This window comes from Leishmania panamensis, assembly GCF_000755165.1.
Source record: "Leishmania panamensis strain MHOM/PA/94/PSC-1 chromosome 28 sequence".
Taxonomy (NCBI): Eukaryota; Euglenozoa; class Kinetoplastea; order Trypanosomatida; family Trypanosomatidae; genus Leishmania; species Leishmania panamensis.
Window position 1 is genome coordinate 706,656 of NC_025874.1, and position 16,180 is coordinate 722,835.

Sequence of the window (16,180 nt, forward strand, 5' to 3'; positions counted from 1 at the left end):
CTCGTGTACGCTGTGCAGAAGAGCATGGGGAGAAGAAACTGCTCGCCCTAGCACAAACGCTCGCGATGGTTCTCCTGCATGCAAGAGGAACGGGGGGGCAGAAGGAAAAGGGGATGGGGCGTCTGGTGTGTAAGCGCAGAAGAGCACACACCAGACACGCACACGACAGGCAACTACTGTCTTAGGGCAGGGAGAGTGAAAGAGGAGGCGAAGCGGAGAGTGCTGCAAAATTCCATCCAACTACACGGCACGTGCCCCACGCCGGTCGGTGTGCCATCCACTCCCCCCGCCCTGCGCGCGTACCCCTAACTGTTCGTGCCCAGCCTCCCCCCCCCCCCCATGACGCAAAGGACGAGCGAAAACAGAACACTGAAATGAACAAGCAGCGCTGAGTCGCGGAGGAGTGGGAGGGAGGGAGGGAGCAGGCAGACAAGGTTATGTGCTACCGCGTCCTGGACCTCTCCCAGTCACAGGAGAACAGGGTGGACGCGCGCGGGCGCAGACGATAACCGTTGCTCTTCTCCCTCTCTCCCCCTTCCCAGACGCCGACTCGACGCGCGCGCCCTCATCGGGCACTGCGTCCGTTGTCGTTTTGCGCTCTCTTTATTTCTCTCTTCTATCCACGCACTGCGTCTGCACTCCGAGGTGTCTCTCACAGCGGGCCATCCTTTCCCTTAGCCCAGAATTTGGCGAAGTACGCCCACGCATTCAAGAGCAACGATACTGCCTTCCCTTCTGCGTTGTTGATTTGGTCTTCTGTCAGCGAGTTCAAGGCATTCCACGCCTCCTGCTCCATCTCCTTCTTGTTGGCGCCGGCGCCACCGCTCTGGTGCGCCTTTTTCATCTTGTTGACACGCATGGCGACGTCCAGAGCACTTTCTCTATCGTTGGCAGCGGCGGAGGAGGTTTCCGCGGGTGCACCGGAATCTGATGTCTTCTGTTGATGCTGCCCTGCAGTACTCGAGGTTTCATCCATGCAGACGCGCGAGGAGGCAAAGTAGAAACGGCGTGCGTCGATCAGGAAGCAGGAGGCGGTAGCCCTCCCCGCAGAAGCGTCCGCGGCTGCCGACACATTCACTGACCCATACATCAGCAAACCGCACTCAGCGCTCCATGAGTGCGCAAGCAGGCCTGTCGGACGACGCACCGCACCGCCACCTGAGAGAGCAGCAGAGAGCTTTCGCATCATCAGCCTGAGCAAGCGACCGATGCTGGCTTCAAGCTGCTTCGCAAGAAGCAGTGCAGGCGGTCTGAGTCTCGTCTTCCGTATGAAAAAAAAAATGTCAAAACGGTAGGGCCTGTCTTGTCGGTATCCACGGGTGTAGCAAGTGGACCTCTTTCACGAGAAATGCCTGACTCGCTTACGTCTACGCCCGGGCCTGACAGCCGTTAGCACGCAGAGCACTCGCCCCACGCCAATCACACGCACACACAAAGGGAGCGAGACTAGAGAAGAGCCACGGTGCAATGCCAAGAGTGCAAAATAGGGCCTGAAAAGAGCGAGAAGAGAAGGGAGAATGAAGACGGTGTTTGCCGTCTGTGAACCGAACTGAGACTCTTAGGTGGGTAGAAAGGTAACCGCCTCTCTCGTTTATGCTTGCCGGTGTGAGCCCTGGGTTGTATGCGCTTGCTTTTTCTTCCTCACTCGATTCTGCGATTGCGTCTATGGGTTTGCGTGGGTGCGCGCGATGGAATGGCTGTGATTTCGGCAAAGCGCGTCTGACCGAGTTTGGCTCGGCGCAACTTCTGTATGTTTTACCCCAAAGAACGCGTTGTGATTCGCTATGAATACCCGCGTAGTGCGCTGCTGTCCTGGTCCGTAAGCCTTCCTTAGTCAGGACACATATGAAACAGGAAACGACTGACGGTAGCGTGTCCATCCGGTTTAACGCCGCGCAGCGGAAGGGAAAAAAGGGCGCATATTGCGTGTGTTTGTGGTTGGGTGTAAGGGGAAACAGAGAGAGAGAGCGTCGCCACAAGAGGTAGAGAGGAGGAGAGAGAGGAATGCGTGCGGAGTCACTACGCAGGCGAATAATAATGATAATAATTAAGCAATACCAGCCAACGCATGACTGAGATACACGAATAGTGCAATTGGGCCAACCGTAATCCGCACTTCTGCACACCCGCTTACGGAGTGGGATGGGCGATGCAAGCAGCACGGCGGAGGGATAAGATCGGCTTCGAGCACTGCATGCAAACACACACACACGTACACCATAGAGCGCTCCCCTCACCTCCCTTTCTGTGAGGAAGTCAAAGGAGCTCATCACAGACGGACAGTCGGCGCTCCACCACGAACACGCACCACTACCGCTGCGTCACGCAACGCAGCCTTTGTCTGAGGCTTAAAGTTGCTGCCAGGGGGTGAAAGAAACAGAGGGAGTAGCGCACGGCCGTATGGTAGACTAGCCCACCCTATCCTTCCCCCTCCCCCAAACGCATGGTTTGGCCTTCTAAGCTACAGAGCTCTTATGACAATTGCCTTCTTCGCAGAAAACCGCCTAGTGACCTGAAACGCCTACAATGCACTGCTTGGCTCGCCTCTCGTCACCTTATTTTCTCGCTTCCTTCTCTCTCGAGTCACCACCACCCACCACCACCGAGACACCAGCCACAACGGCATCGACACCAAAGAGAGCGCGAGCACCGGCGGCGAGCAGACGGCATGGAAAGAAGAGCAAAGATGCATCTGTCTCTTCCTCACACACCTCATAGCACATGGGCAAACAACACGGCACGTGGGCTCATCGGCGTACTAAAGCTCCGTCTCTAGGGAAGAGGGGGAGCAAGGCTGAGACCCCTGTTGGTGCTCGCACGAAAGTGTGGGGGTGGGGGTGGGAGTGTGTGTGAGTGTTATAAACTGCCGATGTAGTCAACGAAAAAAAGGGGGCCAAGAAAAAGGGAGAAACACCAGCAATCAGCAAGAGAACTGAAAGAGAACGCAACAACACGTTAAAACACGCTTAGGAAGAAGGACTACACCATTCTGGGAAAGTTTTCTCTGTGTGTGTGTGGGGGGGGTGTAAATCGGTGTGCCTGCGCAAGCACACGCACTGACACCAGAGCAGACATTCTCTATGGGATGATGTGCTTGGCAAGCAATGCACGTGCAGTGAAGAAACGCATCCAGCTCTGTGGGTGCTTCCGTGTGCCTGTGCATGCGTGAGACCCTCTTTGTCGCTTCGCAACACTCACACGTACGCCTCGATGAGGCGTAGAATTTCATCGCACTCCGCGCGCAGGTTCTGCGCGAGGCGGCGGCGTGTGTCCTCGGAGGTGCCGGCAATCGGCATGAACTCTGAAATGCGCACCACCGACATGCGCAGCCGGTCCGACTCCTCGCCGGTCATGGCGTTCGAGCTCGTCTCCTCCTTCACGCGCAGACGCATCACCACCGGCCTGTTCATGCGGCCCTGTGCTAACTTCGCGATGTAGAGGGGGTCCTCCTGTGCACGCCTCTTCAGCTCCGCCGCCTCCATCCCGAAGAACTCGATGCCGGCTTCGTTGAACAGCGTTAGCCACGCCTGAGAGACGTTGTCCGTGACCTGGATGGAGACGAGGTAGCGCTGCGTTGGTGTAACCGTCTTGTCGCACTTCTCGCAGCGGAAGCGATCTCCCTGAGCACCCTCCTCGGTCACCTTCTTGTTGCACGTCGGGCACGCGTCGTACCACTGGGCGTCCTGTTTGAAGTAGATGGGGACGCATCGGACGTCGACGTACTCGGGCTTCAGTCCCCGGCCAATCCCTTCCGACTGGATCTCGTCGAGGTACTTGCGCCCGCGGTCGCTCTCGCCACCGGCGCCGTTTATTGCGCCAAGCCCCTGCGACGACAACGACGTCACGTTCGCGCCGCCAGTCGACACGTACCACGTCGCGAGTTTCTTGACGTCCGGCAGGTCTGTGGGGTTGACGTCGATCTTAGTCTGGTAGGTGGAGGAGAGGGTCACGCCGTCAAAACTGCCGACCTTCAACTGCCGCAGCGCCACAACGGTGCCGATCGGGTAGCCCCAAGTCTGCGCCTCGTCATTCCAGAAGGTGACCTCCACAGCTGCCGTCATGTCGCCCATCTTGACGTTCCGCTTTACCAGCTCGCGGCCTGTCGACTTCTGCGTGATAGATGACACATCGTCTACCTTGAGCACGACACCAAGCACGTCAACGAGGGAGCCGACCTCGCGCTGCTTTAGAAACTCGATTGGCACAAAGTTGTAGCGCTGCATCGGTAGCGCCGCGGTTGATGTGTCCTGCCGCGCCAACATAATCTCCGAGCTGCGGTCGAACGTGAGCTCGTAGTCATTGTTCACGTTGCTGAAACGCCGGTTTGCATTCTTCACCTGGCCACCGCTGAAGTAGTACACCTGTCCATTGACGATGAGCGGTTCGAAGGTGTCCACGGCGTCGTTGAAGACTGTCGCCCGAATCGCGGCAGACTCGTCAATGAGGGTAAAGGAGAAGAGCTTTCCTTGCGACGTCGGCTTGTTCCAGGTACGGATGTCCGTCTTGTCTGTCACACGTGCCCGAATCCACCACTTGCCACCGAGAAACGGTGTAAGGGAGTCGATGGGCTGGATCTGGTGGCTGCCCGGCTGCTGCATCACGATAAGCGTATGCTTCGGGGAAGGGGGGTGGGTGGGAGGTCGGGGGTGCAGAGGAAGGAGGTGTGGAGTGGTGAGGTGAGGTAAGGCGGAAGAGAGCGTGTTCGCTTGAGCAGACCGGAGATACGCGCGTAAAGTCCCTTTCGTTCCGTATCGGGAGAAGGGGGGGTGAACGGCTCTGTCAGCGTTTGATGATGAAAGAATGGAGAGGGCCAGCGATAGAGGAGGAGAGAGAGGGAGAGGGGGGCAGTTGCTTACTGTGAAGGCGATGGCCCCAATGATTCGCGTAAAGTTGCCGCTCTCGAGGTGCGTGTTGTGTATGGGGGGGAGGGGGAAGGCGCGTGTGTACCTCCTTAGATGGATGTATCGATGCCTTTCTATGAGCGCGAATGCTTTAGTGTTCTCTGGTGTTTGTTTTGTATCGCTTCGCGCACCCTCGCAGTGAAGCCGCTGTATGTGCACGTGTGTCCAGGTGGGTGAGCAAGCCGCTGTCGGTGCTGGATCAGTGGTTCTGCGAATCACTCCGGAGTGTATGGGTCTCAAGGTGGCGCTGGTGATGGCGCTGTAACAGTGCTGCTGCTGCTGTTAGAATGCAGTACAGGGGGGGGGTGAGCCAAGGCACAGGATGTCACGGAGGAGCAGGAAGACAGATAAAGAGAGGAAGACCACCTGTGAGGGGAAGAAAGGGGGGTAAGGCGGGCTAAAGGTGTAAGTGGGCACTTCTTCCTCACAAGTTGCAGAAGGCACATTCAGGCCAGTAAGAGGCGCGGTAAGGGGAGAGAGGCAGAGGGTGAAGGTACTCGCACATGCGAGGAGTCGTGGGCATGGAAAGCAGAATAATCAAGTGAGTGGCAAGCCGCAGGTACATCTACTCGCTCGAGAGCGCAGCGCAGGGGTTGAGCTAGAGGGTGCGCACGAGTCGCAGAAGGAGAGAGACCGAGGAGCAGCTGATGTCATTGAAGAGCTGAGCGAAGAAAAGAACACACACGCACACGCTCACGTAAAACACAAGTCCATGTCACCTCACCCCTTTCCCTCCTGCCCACCTACCCAGCTGCCCGTCCGCCAACACAAACGCACTCCGAGGGCATGCACTCAGCTGTACTGCTTGCTTGATCGATAGCACAATACCCCATTACACGGAGGCAGCATAACCATCCCCGCCCGGGGCGAGATGGCTGGAACGCATGCGAGTGTGCGTGCCTGTGTTGGTAGTGGGTGATGTCTTGTGCGTATGGTGTGTTCAGAAGCATCCGATGCACAAACGACTGCCACCCCGAGCGAGGAGAATATAAGTCGGCTTGCGGGGCGGCGCTTTGAGATCAGAAGAGACCACAGGAGAGCGCGGGGGTGAAGAGCACTACCATCCTAACCAACCAACCACCCAAACCCACCCTTCCCGCGGCCCACACTCTATTCCTCGTCATCCTCTTCACTGGCGTCGTCATGACTGTTATCATCGCTGCTCTCACTCGACATCTCCGGCGCGAACAGCTCCAACAAATCGGCCGTGCGCAGTCGCCCGGCCCCACCGCCGCCGCCGCCAGCAGCGGGCGCACCTGCCACACCATTGCTGAAGCAGTACCCGCTCAACGCGCGCTTCCGCTCACACAGTTGGCTGATGTTCTGCTCAATCGTCCCATCAGCGATGAGCTTCGTGATGGTGACTGGTTTTGTTTGGCCAATGCGATGGATTCGGTTGAGCGCCTGCTCCTCCGTGCCAGGGTTCCAGGACGGCTCCATCAGGAAGCAGTGGTTGGCACAGGTCAGGTTCAGCCCCACACCACAGCTGCTTGTTGTGGCAAGAAGGACGCGCGGCGACGCTGGCTGAGTCGCGTCGTGAAAAAGCTCCAGCAAGGAGTGTTTTTGCTTCATCGTCATCGACCCAGTGTAAACTGCGCACGACACCCCAGCCGCCTGCAGCCAGTGCTGCGCGCAGCGAAGGTACGTCAGGAAGGTACTGAACACGACCACCTTGTCATCCGCTGGCAGAGAACGGATCTTGTCGATCAGGTACTGCGTCTTTGAACTCAGCTGCAGGCCCCAGTTGCTCATGTCCGTTAGATCCAAATTCAGAGGCACTTCCGGTGCCGGTTCAGTTGCACTCACCCTGTCATCTCCTCCGCCTGCAGACGTCTGCAGCTGCTGCGCCGTGGGGCCTAAAATCTCCACCGGGACCAGCAGCAGCTCCGACGGCCTTGAGTTGCGCTTGCACAGCGGGCATCGTCGCGTTGCCTGCAAGGCGTGCGTGATGCACTCCTCGCAGAAGACGTGCGCACATGGCAAAATAGCAGGACGGTTCACCGTGTCGAGACAGATGATGCACTCACGCGACTCCAACTTCCGGTCCTTGATCTCCTCCACGAGGGACTGGACAAATTCCCTAGCTTTGACGCCGCGCAGCCGGCGAAGGACTACCGCCTGAATAAACTCATCGATGGCGCGCGTCGTCTGCTCATCTTCTCGCTGACGCCGCGCCACCTCACTGCTCGCACGGTTGGCGGTTGCAGAAGCGCGATGGATCTCGTCCAGCGAAGCGGTGGCGCCACGGCGGGCCTCTGAGCCCAACAGTCGGTGGCACCGGCGGAGAGCCGCCACCACGATGTACGGATGCAGGCACGTTTGCCGGCAGCGCACGAGCATTTCAAAGGCTGTCGTAAAGGTGGCCAGCGGTGTGCGAGCCGCGTACGCCTCGCGGTCGCGCAGCTCGTTTAGCTTCGCCGTTGCCTTGGCATGGATCGATTGATAGAAGCGCGTCTCCTCGCGTGACAACCCCACGGTGTGGGTTATCATCCGTTTTGGCGGAAGCTCCAGTATGGGCTTCCCATTCACGATCGAGTCCGGCGTGCGGCGAAGCAAGATAGAGCCGAACAGGATACTGAGCGCCGTGACGGGGCGTGGATGATGCGGGTCGAGGTTGTAGTAGCGCACAATTTCGTTGTTCCACCACGCAAGCGAGCTGAAGTGCGGCACGGCGAGGAATCGGAGGAGAGGGTAGAGGTCGTTGAGGCTGTTCTGCACTGGTGTCGCCGTCACGACCCACCGACAGACGCCACTCAGCTTGAGGCACGCGCGACTCTGATGTGTGCGCATGTTGCGGATGTAGTGAGCTTCGTCGAGGATGATGCGGGCCCAGCGGATCATGAACAACTTATCCACCTCTGTCTGCAGCCGCCGGTCGACATCGTAATCATCCACGTTCGCGGGCAAAGACGAGCCTGCAACGGCATCGTCTACGCCAGAAATGTCAGCTGACATCGTCGGAGAGGCCCCTCCGCTGGCATACGTCGACTCAAAGCGAGAGGCGGGTGGCTGCTTGTGACAGAGCGTCTGGTACGTGGTCAAGACGTAGTCGTAGGACTGCGCCACCTGGAAGAGACTGAGGCGGCGTGGACGGGCTCCGTAGTAGAGGAGAATGCGCAGCGGCGCAGTGGCAGGCCGCTCCACGCAACGATGTATCTCACGCACCCACTGTGTGAGAAGGGAAGTCGGACAAACAATGAGCGTCGCTGCCGACTCGACCAAGGAACCGGTCACGCGATCAATCCGTGGCACCCGCGTTGCCTCGCACAGCGCAATCAGTGTGCGTGTCTTTCCAAGACCCATGTAGTCCGCAAACACGCCGCCACGTACAGTGCGCGTCATCTCCTGCCCTCCGATGGTCATGCTGACATCGCCCTCTGAGCCGCTGTCGGGGGTGCGAGTGGCAACGCCGGCAGAAGAAGGGCAAGATGCAGTCACCAGAGCACCAGAGGCAGGCGATGTCATGCACAAGCTCTCTGTCTTGAAGTGAACTCCCCATTCCGCGGCTCCGCCTCCACCACGACTGCTGGTAATGTAAGTCACGCCGGCCTCCTTATCCCCGCAGCTGTCAGCGCCGCTTTCAAAAGAGCCCATCTCCCCCTTCTTCATGATAAGCGCATCGGTGTCCGTGGCCGCCACGTGCGCGCGATAAAGCTGCGGCTGCTCACGCGACAGCAGCCAGTAGAGCGCCTGCAGCTGAAAGGGACGGAGCTCCGCGCGTGTCCGCATCGTGGCTGGAACGGCGGCACAGGGAAGCGTGTCGAACTTCACAGACTGCAGTGCTTCCAGAAAGCGGACAAGTTCGAGGTGGTCATCCGCGCCGCGCACCTCCGCCTCCTGCTCGTCGCTCCACTCGTTCCCGCTCTCCTCGTCCTCATCATCGCCGTCGCCAGAGGAAGACGAAGAGGAAGACAAAGAAGAAGAAAGAGCTCCCTGGCTTTTTAGAGCTCCAGGAGAGAGAGAGAGGCCTTCCCTGCCAGCCTCCTGCAGAATTACACGTTGTGCCGTGGCGACAACGGCAGGCAGCGCCAGCTCAGGCGAGTGCGGTGTTTGGTAGATAGACAAGCGCTCACGCAGCGGCTGACCTCCGCTTCCCAAGTCGGCGAGAGCCGTGGACGGCACTGGTCCAGTGGCAGCCGCGCTGAAATCAAACGGCGTGCCCTTGGGCATGACAGCCGGAGGGCTCGCCTTTCCCAGAGAAGCACCGCCGTCCTTCGCGGTGGTTGTGAAGGATGCAAGCGCTGCCGGTGAGTGCGACGGCAGCGATGGAAGCGTTCCGTCGCACATCTCGCAGATACTCCTCGAGGACGAGTTAAGAAAGGTGCATCGGGGGCACGAGACCTCACCTGGCCCTGCAACAACGAGTGACTCATGCCCTGCACCGCCCCCATGAGTGATGCCGCTTCCATGGATAGTGTAGCCTCTACCAAGGTGAAGGCCACGCTCATCCGTTGGGGCGGCGGGGGAGAAGACCTGAGAAGACGACCCTGGCTGCGTTGCAGGTGAGCTGACCGGTAAGACCGAGGAGAGAGACGTTTCAGGCAACGTCAGCAGCGGCTGGTGCTCCTCCACGCGATGGCGACACCGATTGCAGAGCGTGCAGCGCGGCATCTGAGACGCGCTCTCCGCTCCGCATCGAACACACCGCCACGTATGCGGTGAGTGGCTCCTTACCACTGTACGTGTGGGCAATGACGGCGAGGCTGCAGAGAGATGCAGGTCACTACGATGTCGGCCCGCGTTGTCGCTCGAGCTCGAAAAAGGCGACTGTTGTGGTGCCTCGAACTGGGACGAAGCACCAGTGTCTTCATCACGCGGCCGACGACGACGCTGATGCTGAGAGCTACACGGCGCAATGGTCAAAGCCGGCGACGCACTCGGTGCTGCCGCGGTTCCGCTCCGGTGCTCCTGCTGCCGTTGAATACCCGCATCGATTGATGGGGATGAGAACTGATCCAGGCTGGCTAAAAACGAATCTACATCGTCCATTGCCGTTCGGTGAAGCCTTCGCCGTCACACACTAAAATTTCCTCGCTGGAAGCGGCAGCCAAAACGCAGTGGGACGTAGGAGGAGAGACAACAACCCTGTCTGATGGTCCGTTGTGAGCGGGGGCTTTCTTGTTCTTCGCCGGCCTTCAAGCCGGATGCATGTAGCTGCGCCTGAACCTGCCTGTATGAATGTGCAGCGAGAAATGGGGAGGAACGACTGGTGCAGCGGCTGTTCTATCGAAGCGTTCATGTGCGTGCGCGTGCAGGAGGGGTGGAGGGAGGGAGTGGAAAGGGGGGTAGGCAGAGTAAGCGAGGAAGAGAAGCAACGAGACGGGAGTGAGGAGATCCACAAGCGTAAGAGGGAAGGGCGCACCGCCAAACACAACGGTGACGACGCTGGAAGTATCACGGCATCCTGCAGAAGCGCACCCAAACGCATACGCACGCGCATCACTGTGTTTTCATACGCATTGGTGCCTCCCACCCCTTCCCCCACTCTTCAAACCTCTGTGCAGGACGAGAAGCACAGCGAGATGTACTCTGGTTGTGACGAGACCTAGGGGGGCTCCCTCCCGCAGAAGCTGAGAGAAAGCGAGAGCGAGAGCGGGAGAAGCGGGGAAGATAGGAGTGCGAGAGGTAAAACAGCTTAAGAAAGAGAGCCAAACAAAAATGTCATAAAGGGAAGGGGAGTGAGGGGAGGGGGCGCTGGGTCGCGCTCTTCCGCATCCCTGTGGGGCTCACGCGGTGTCGCTGATGAGGCGTTCCCTGCACCTCCTCCCTGCTCTTCCCCAATGGAACAACTTGCTCTGGCGCTTGCGAATATGTCTTCGTTTGTTTCTCATTTTCGTTGTCATTTCGGTTACGAGAACAGTTTGCGCACGAGGTAGTCAGCAAGCCTGCGGCGCATTTCCTGGTGGTAAATAAGAGAGCAGCACATACCCTCACTGGTGCTTGTCTGTGCGTGCCTTTGCCTGGGCCTGGGTGTGGAGGAAGAGCAATAAAAGTCGTCCCACTCCCTCCCTCGCAACGGGGAGGGGAGGAGGGGGGCATCACGTTCCCGCAAACGCATACGCACGCACACCGCTTGCTCCTTCCCACCCACCCCCGACGCCACTCGTCGAAGATGCACACATGTGAACGCATATATAGAGAGAGAGAGAGAGAGATATCTAGATATCGGTGTTGATCTCTCTGCGTAGCATGCGTGTGGGTGCGCTGCTCATGTCCTTACTTGACGTCCTTTGGCTCCCACTCAAGACCCAGCTGCTTCATCTGAATGGCCAGACCCATCAAGTAGTCGATGCACTCCACTGCACCCTTCGCCTTCTGCCAGGTGTCGGACCACACATACATGCCATGCCGGCGCACGAGCACCGCGCATGACTCCGGATATTTCTCCATACACTCCGCCATGGAGGCCGTTAGGTCCTTCTCAAAGTCGGTGTTCTCTATAATCGGCACGATGAGGGTGTCGCGAAACCCCAGCGCTTTTTTTGTTTCGTTGTTGGTGATGCCCTTGAGCATCTCGATGTGCGAGATGCGGAACTCGCGATCGCACAGGAGGCTGATGAGGACGCACTTCACAGAGTGCGTGTGCAAGCACGCCCCAGCGTTGCGCATGCGGTAGGCGTTGAAGAACAGCGGCGTGCACTCCGACATCTTTAGTTGCTTATCTGTGCGCGGCTCTTCAACGATATCCTGGCTGGAGTTTAACACGAAAATCTCGTTCGACTTGATACGCTCCTTCTGCACACCGCTAGGGGCAACATAATAGTTGTCGCCCATCTTGATGGAGATGCCGCCGCCTGTACCGGTGGCCCAGCCGAGGTCGTAAAACCTGCGGCAGAGCTCCGGGATGAGGTTGAACGGGTGCTCTGGATGAGATTCGGGGAGAATGACAGACATAGCTACGCGCGCCGTGTAACTGAGTGAGTGGGTTTGTGGGCAATGGAATCCGCCGCCAGCGCAGCAATCATTGTCGTGATGTACAAGGGTGGAGAACGATATCGGGGGGTGATCGACCTCCACGACAAACCGCCGTTTCGTGAGTTAGTACGCGGGGAAGAGAGAGGAAAAGAGAGGGAAAAGACAAGTAGTGACGCAGAGGAGCAAAGGACGCAAAGGTGTACGCCGTAGAATGAAGGGTGCGCATGACGCCCTTCGCCTCCTCCGTGCCAGTCCGTCTCTTACTTCAGACAGAATTTCGAGAGACATCACCGAAGGCGGCGCTCATGAGTTGGAGGGCGATCGGCTAGCAACAGAGACGCGGCGCCGAACGGGAGAGACACAAGCGGAGGGAGGCAGCACCGCAGCTGGGAGGGAAAGACAACGTCGAGAGAAGTCGAGCTGGCCGGCGGCAACAAGCTGCGATGAAGGGAACGAAGAGAGAGGGGCGGGGAAGTGAAATAAGGCGAGATCTAGTAAAGGTAAAAAAAATAATAATAATAATAAATGAGTGAGGCGAGGGCTGGCAAGAAGCGCGCGAGAGCACGCCTCTTTTCGTTCGGGCGGGATTGCAGCGGAAGTGAGGGGTGAGCGGAGACGTACGGCCTAAATGCTCGTCACGCGCTTCACAGACGTGCCCACGTATGTTTCCTGAACTTGAGCCGCAAACCGTAGTGAGTTCAAGCTCTCCAGCGCGTGTGCCTTTGCATGAGAGACCGTCACGATCATCAGCATCTTTCCGCCCTTGGCGCCAAGGTAATTCTGGAGGAGATATGTGAGCTTGCAGTTACGCCATGGCACCACTGCCCCGCAGCGCAGCGCGCGGATACACTTGCCGAGGTCCAACAGAGAGCGGTTGATGTTCACGGCTTCCTTGAATTGCTTCCCCTGCACGCCGCTGTCGTTGACGCGCTCGCTGCCTGCGAGGTCGACAAGGCAAAGCACTCCGTCGCTGCGTTGACGAATAGTCCCGTTTGTGCCAGAAATGTGCAGCGTAAAGATGCAGTGCGAGCGCGAGGAGGCATCGTTAAGGCCCGTCTTGGCGGTGCTGCGCTGCAGCACCGCGTGCTTGTAGAGCTGCAGGAACTCCCCCATGCTACGTATATTTCGTTCTACCACGTTGGTGATGTACGTGCGGTCCCCACTGTGCTTGATTGTGTGGTACACAGCAGAAGAGGTGGTGGACGCTGTCATGGCGGCCTGCTGCTGCTGCTGCTGCACCGCCGCCTCGTATCTTGTCGATCCACTTTGAAACAGGTCACGGATGACATCGTTGTAGATCTCAATAAACGTGCAGGAAAGCTCGTAGCTCCAGCCCTCGTTGGCGAGCTCGGCTTGCCGCTGTAGTACCGTCTGAAGGGCGCGTGGAGTAACGCCGTACAACTCCGGTCTGCCTCGCACGTCGCCCTCCATGGTAAAGGTCTTGCCGCTGCCTGTCTGTCCATACGCGAAAATGCACACACGGTAGCCGTCAACGGCGTTGCGCACGAGTGGCTCCACATCGCAGTACACTTCCGCCTGTCGTGCCTCGCCAGTGAAAACTTTATCGTAGGTGAAGGTCTCCGTGAAGCTGCTGAGGCCTGTCGAAGTGGCGTTGGAGCGCGTCTGATGGATCGTGATGCATCGCCCGCAACCGTACGGCAGACCTACCACGGCAGCAGCAGTGAGAAAATGTCCCCCTTCTTCTTCCCCGCCCTGCGCAGTCGAAGTGCAGAGGAGCGGCGTCACGGCGTGAGCGAGGGTTGTCGTGGTGCTGCCCGTCGTCCCCGTCGGCGTTGCTCCACGCACTTGCGGGAGCCCACCCTGGCCTGCCTTGTGGTTAGCGTCGCTGAGGGGATCCCCCTCCCCCTGATCCGGGAAGGAAAAGACGGGTGCTGCCCCTTCATCTGCAGCTGCGTCGGCCTCGCCGTCCCCCATGATGCTTGCCGTGGCCACGCTTGATCTCGTCGTGGAGTTTCCGCTACGCAACCCACCACCAGGGGTATTGTGCCGGGCGTCTGTTGTCATCACCATTGCCTCTGTGTTGGTCGTGGGAATACTCGAGACCGCCAGCACGGCGGCTGAGAGAGACGACTCTAGCGAGCCACTGCGGCTGAGTAGCCGGCAGAGAGGGGGCATCTCGACAGACGCAACGGCAGTAGCTTCAGCGCTCTCACTCAAATGGGTGCCGATATCCTCTGGCTTCGACAAACCAATGGCTTGCGGCTCCGACGCCTCGTCGCACAGGGTGTCGTCACGTGGGAGTTGCGGCTCTACTGGCAGGGCAGCACCCTTCACACGGCAGTAGACACGAATAGAGCCTTTTAGCTCCTCGCAGAGAGAGTAGAGCTCCCGCCGAGCCACCTCGGTCTCCATCGACTCCACATCCATGCGGTGCTTCTCTTTTCGGAGTCGCTCCATCTCCAGTACCAACTCCTTCACCTCCCCGCTAAGGCCATAGGTGGCATCCCGCATGCGATCCTCCTCTTGCTGCAGCTGTTGAAGGCTGATCGTACGCTCCGCCGCCGCGTCATTTGCGCTGGCCAACTGCTGCTCCAGCCCATCACGCTCGTCTGTCGCCGAGATGATGGCACCCTGCGTTGCTGCCTGCTCTCGCTGCAGTTGACTCACAGTCTCTCGAGACGTGCAGATGCGATCCAGTGCTCGCTGCCTCGCTGACAGACAGGCTTCCTCGCGTACGCGCAGGGCACTCATGAAGCCCTGGTAGCGCGCCACCGTGGCGTTGTGGTGTTCTTCGACTCGCTGCTTCTCGTCTTCGAACTCGGTGAGCATGCCCTCGATGGCGTCTTGGACCGCCTGTGTTTCCTCCGTCAACTTATGCGAGTACTGAGCCAGTGACTGCACCTCACGCTCGAGCCGTTCGCGCTTTTCCCGCCACGTGGCCCAAAGCTGTCTTTCAGACTCAGTGGGAGGTGGGTCTGAAGGTGAGGCGGCGTTGCCACTCTTGGCACCCGCCGTAGAGAGGGAGGTCGCGCCTGTGATAGCATGATCTACGTGAGAGCGAAGGCCAGTAGCGCCACGCCCTCTTCCTGAAGGTAACATCGCCCTCTGTGGTGTGCTCGGCATGGCGGAACGCGACAGTGGTGGCCGAAGCGGCCGCTGAGGCCGGCCACGCCCCAGCGGTGCACGAGCAGCAGTTGAGGATGCCGACGCTGCTGAGTCGCTACTGCGTGGGGAAGCGTTAGTGATGCCGCCTTGCGATGAGTCTGCGACAGAACGAGTGGTCGTGCTGTTCGTGTGATGGGGCCGCCGCACTGCTTGAACAGCAGTGACATCACGAGGAGCTCCTTGAGTCGCGACTGGAGGACGAAGTGCCAAAGCCTCCTTTTCACTGCTCCTATCAGATGCCAGGTTAACCATTCGTGGTCGCAGCGGGTCATGCAAAGAAGGGGAAGCATGAGACGAGGCTTTGGAGGTCATAGGCGTTCGTTTCACAGCAGTGCTGCTTGGTGCAGCGCTCTCGGGCTCGCCGGCAGCGCCTCGCTCACGCTTTCTATTGGGCAACATGGCGACGACAATGGTGGCAGAGGGGTAGCTGAACAGGCACCTTATCCAGGCGAAGCTTTGGCCCCTCCCCTCCCCTCCCCTCCCCCCGCTCTCACCTCTCTTTCTGTTGGTGCTGAAGACGGGTGGGGTCTGCGTAGGCGTCCTTCAAATGGTGGTGTGTGCGTGTGTGTGTGTGTGTGTGTGTGTGTGTGTGCTGAGTGTGCGTAGTGAATGCGACCTTTGCTCTCATCGCACGTGTGAGGGAGAAAGAGTGGGCGGGGCGAGATGGAAGAAGGGAAGGAGAAAGCCACACCGAGGCCATGCCGGTAGGAATAGAACGCGGCTTTTCTACAGGTGCATCGACACGCGTCTATGTGCTGCTCTTGGGGACGGGCGAGATTGTGGTGCCCCTCGTCCTTCCAGTTTGCCGTCGCACCAGGTGGAGACGCGAAGAGGGCTGGATAGGTGGGACTCTTTCTGAAGACGCAAACAGTAGAAGCAACGAGCAGGAAGGAAAAATAACGTCACTGGGGGCTCATTCTCAGAGGAAAGATAAAGTTAGAAATAGCACTGGCAGGTGCAATAAAGGACCCGCTTCCACTGGGCAAAGAAAGGAGCACCTCATCGCCCCTCTCCGACCTCACCACACCGTTGTGTCCCGAGAGAGAAAAGCTCACCAAGATCAGCTAAACGAGACGAATCAGCACAAATTTCAGCTCAGCCGTGAACCGGCGCACTCTCACACGTGTTAGCGTAGAAGACGAGAAGAGGGGTAAGGAGAAGAGAGAGCGAGTGAGTGCTAGTCCTCAACACCCACTGTCTAAGTTCACGTCTTCGGCATAGTATCTATATGTGCGCGC

At 58.7% G+C, this 16,180-nt stretch overlaps 5 protein-coding genes across 5 annotated transcripts; all 5 read right to left on the reverse strand.

Moving 5' to 3' along the window:
* Window positions 1-652: 652 nt before the first annotated feature.
* Window positions 653-1,090, reverse strand: LPMP_281920 (mitochondrial RNA binding complex 1 subunit, putative; the record flags this gene model as incomplete). Its single annotated transcript, XM_010702230.1, has 1 exon — window positions 653-1,090. One exon carries the CDS (start codon window positions 1,088-1,090, stop codon window positions 653-655), a length of 438 nt encoding a protein of 145 aa, XP_010700532.1.
* A 2,104-nt stretch (window positions 1,091-3,194) lies between these two features.
* Window positions 3,195-4,598, reverse strand: RPA1 (replication factor A, 51kDa subunit, putative; the record flags this gene model as incomplete). Its single annotated transcript, XM_010702231.1, has 1 exon — window positions 3,195-4,598. The coding sequence occupies one exon, from the start codon at window positions 4,596-4,598 to the stop codon at window positions 3,195-3,197; it is 1,404 nt and encodes a 467-aa protein (XP_010700533.1).
* Window positions 4,599-6,011: 1,413 nt separating this feature from the next.
* Window positions 6,012-9,071, reverse strand: LPMP_281940 (DNA repair protein-like protein; the record flags this gene model as incomplete). Its single annotated transcript, XM_010702232.1, has 1 exon — window positions 6,012-9,071. The coding sequence occupies one exon, from the start codon at window positions 9,069-9,071 to the stop codon at window positions 6,012-6,014; it is 3,060 nt and encodes a 1,019-aa protein (XP_010700534.1).
* Window positions 9,072-11,117: 2,046 nt separating this feature from the next.
* LPMP_281950 (methylthioribulose-1-phosphate dehydratase, putative) lies at window positions 11,118-11,795 on the reverse strand (the record flags this gene model as incomplete). Its single annotated transcript, XM_010702233.1, has 1 exon — window positions 11,118-11,795. One exon carries the CDS (start codon window positions 11,793-11,795, stop codon window positions 11,118-11,120), a length of 678 nt encoding a protein of 225 aa, XP_010700535.1.
* A 645-nt stretch (window positions 11,796-12,440) lies between these two features.
* LPMP_281960 (C-terminal motor kinesin, putative) lies at window positions 12,441-14,876 on the reverse strand (the record flags this gene model as incomplete). The annotated part of the gene is made up of 1 exon (XM_010702234.1): window positions 12,441-14,876. The coding sequence occupies one exon, from the start codon at window positions 14,874-14,876 to the stop codon at window positions 12,441-12,443; it is 2,436 nt and encodes an 811-aa protein (XP_010700536.1).
* Window positions 14,877-16,180: the final 1,304 nt, after the last annotated feature.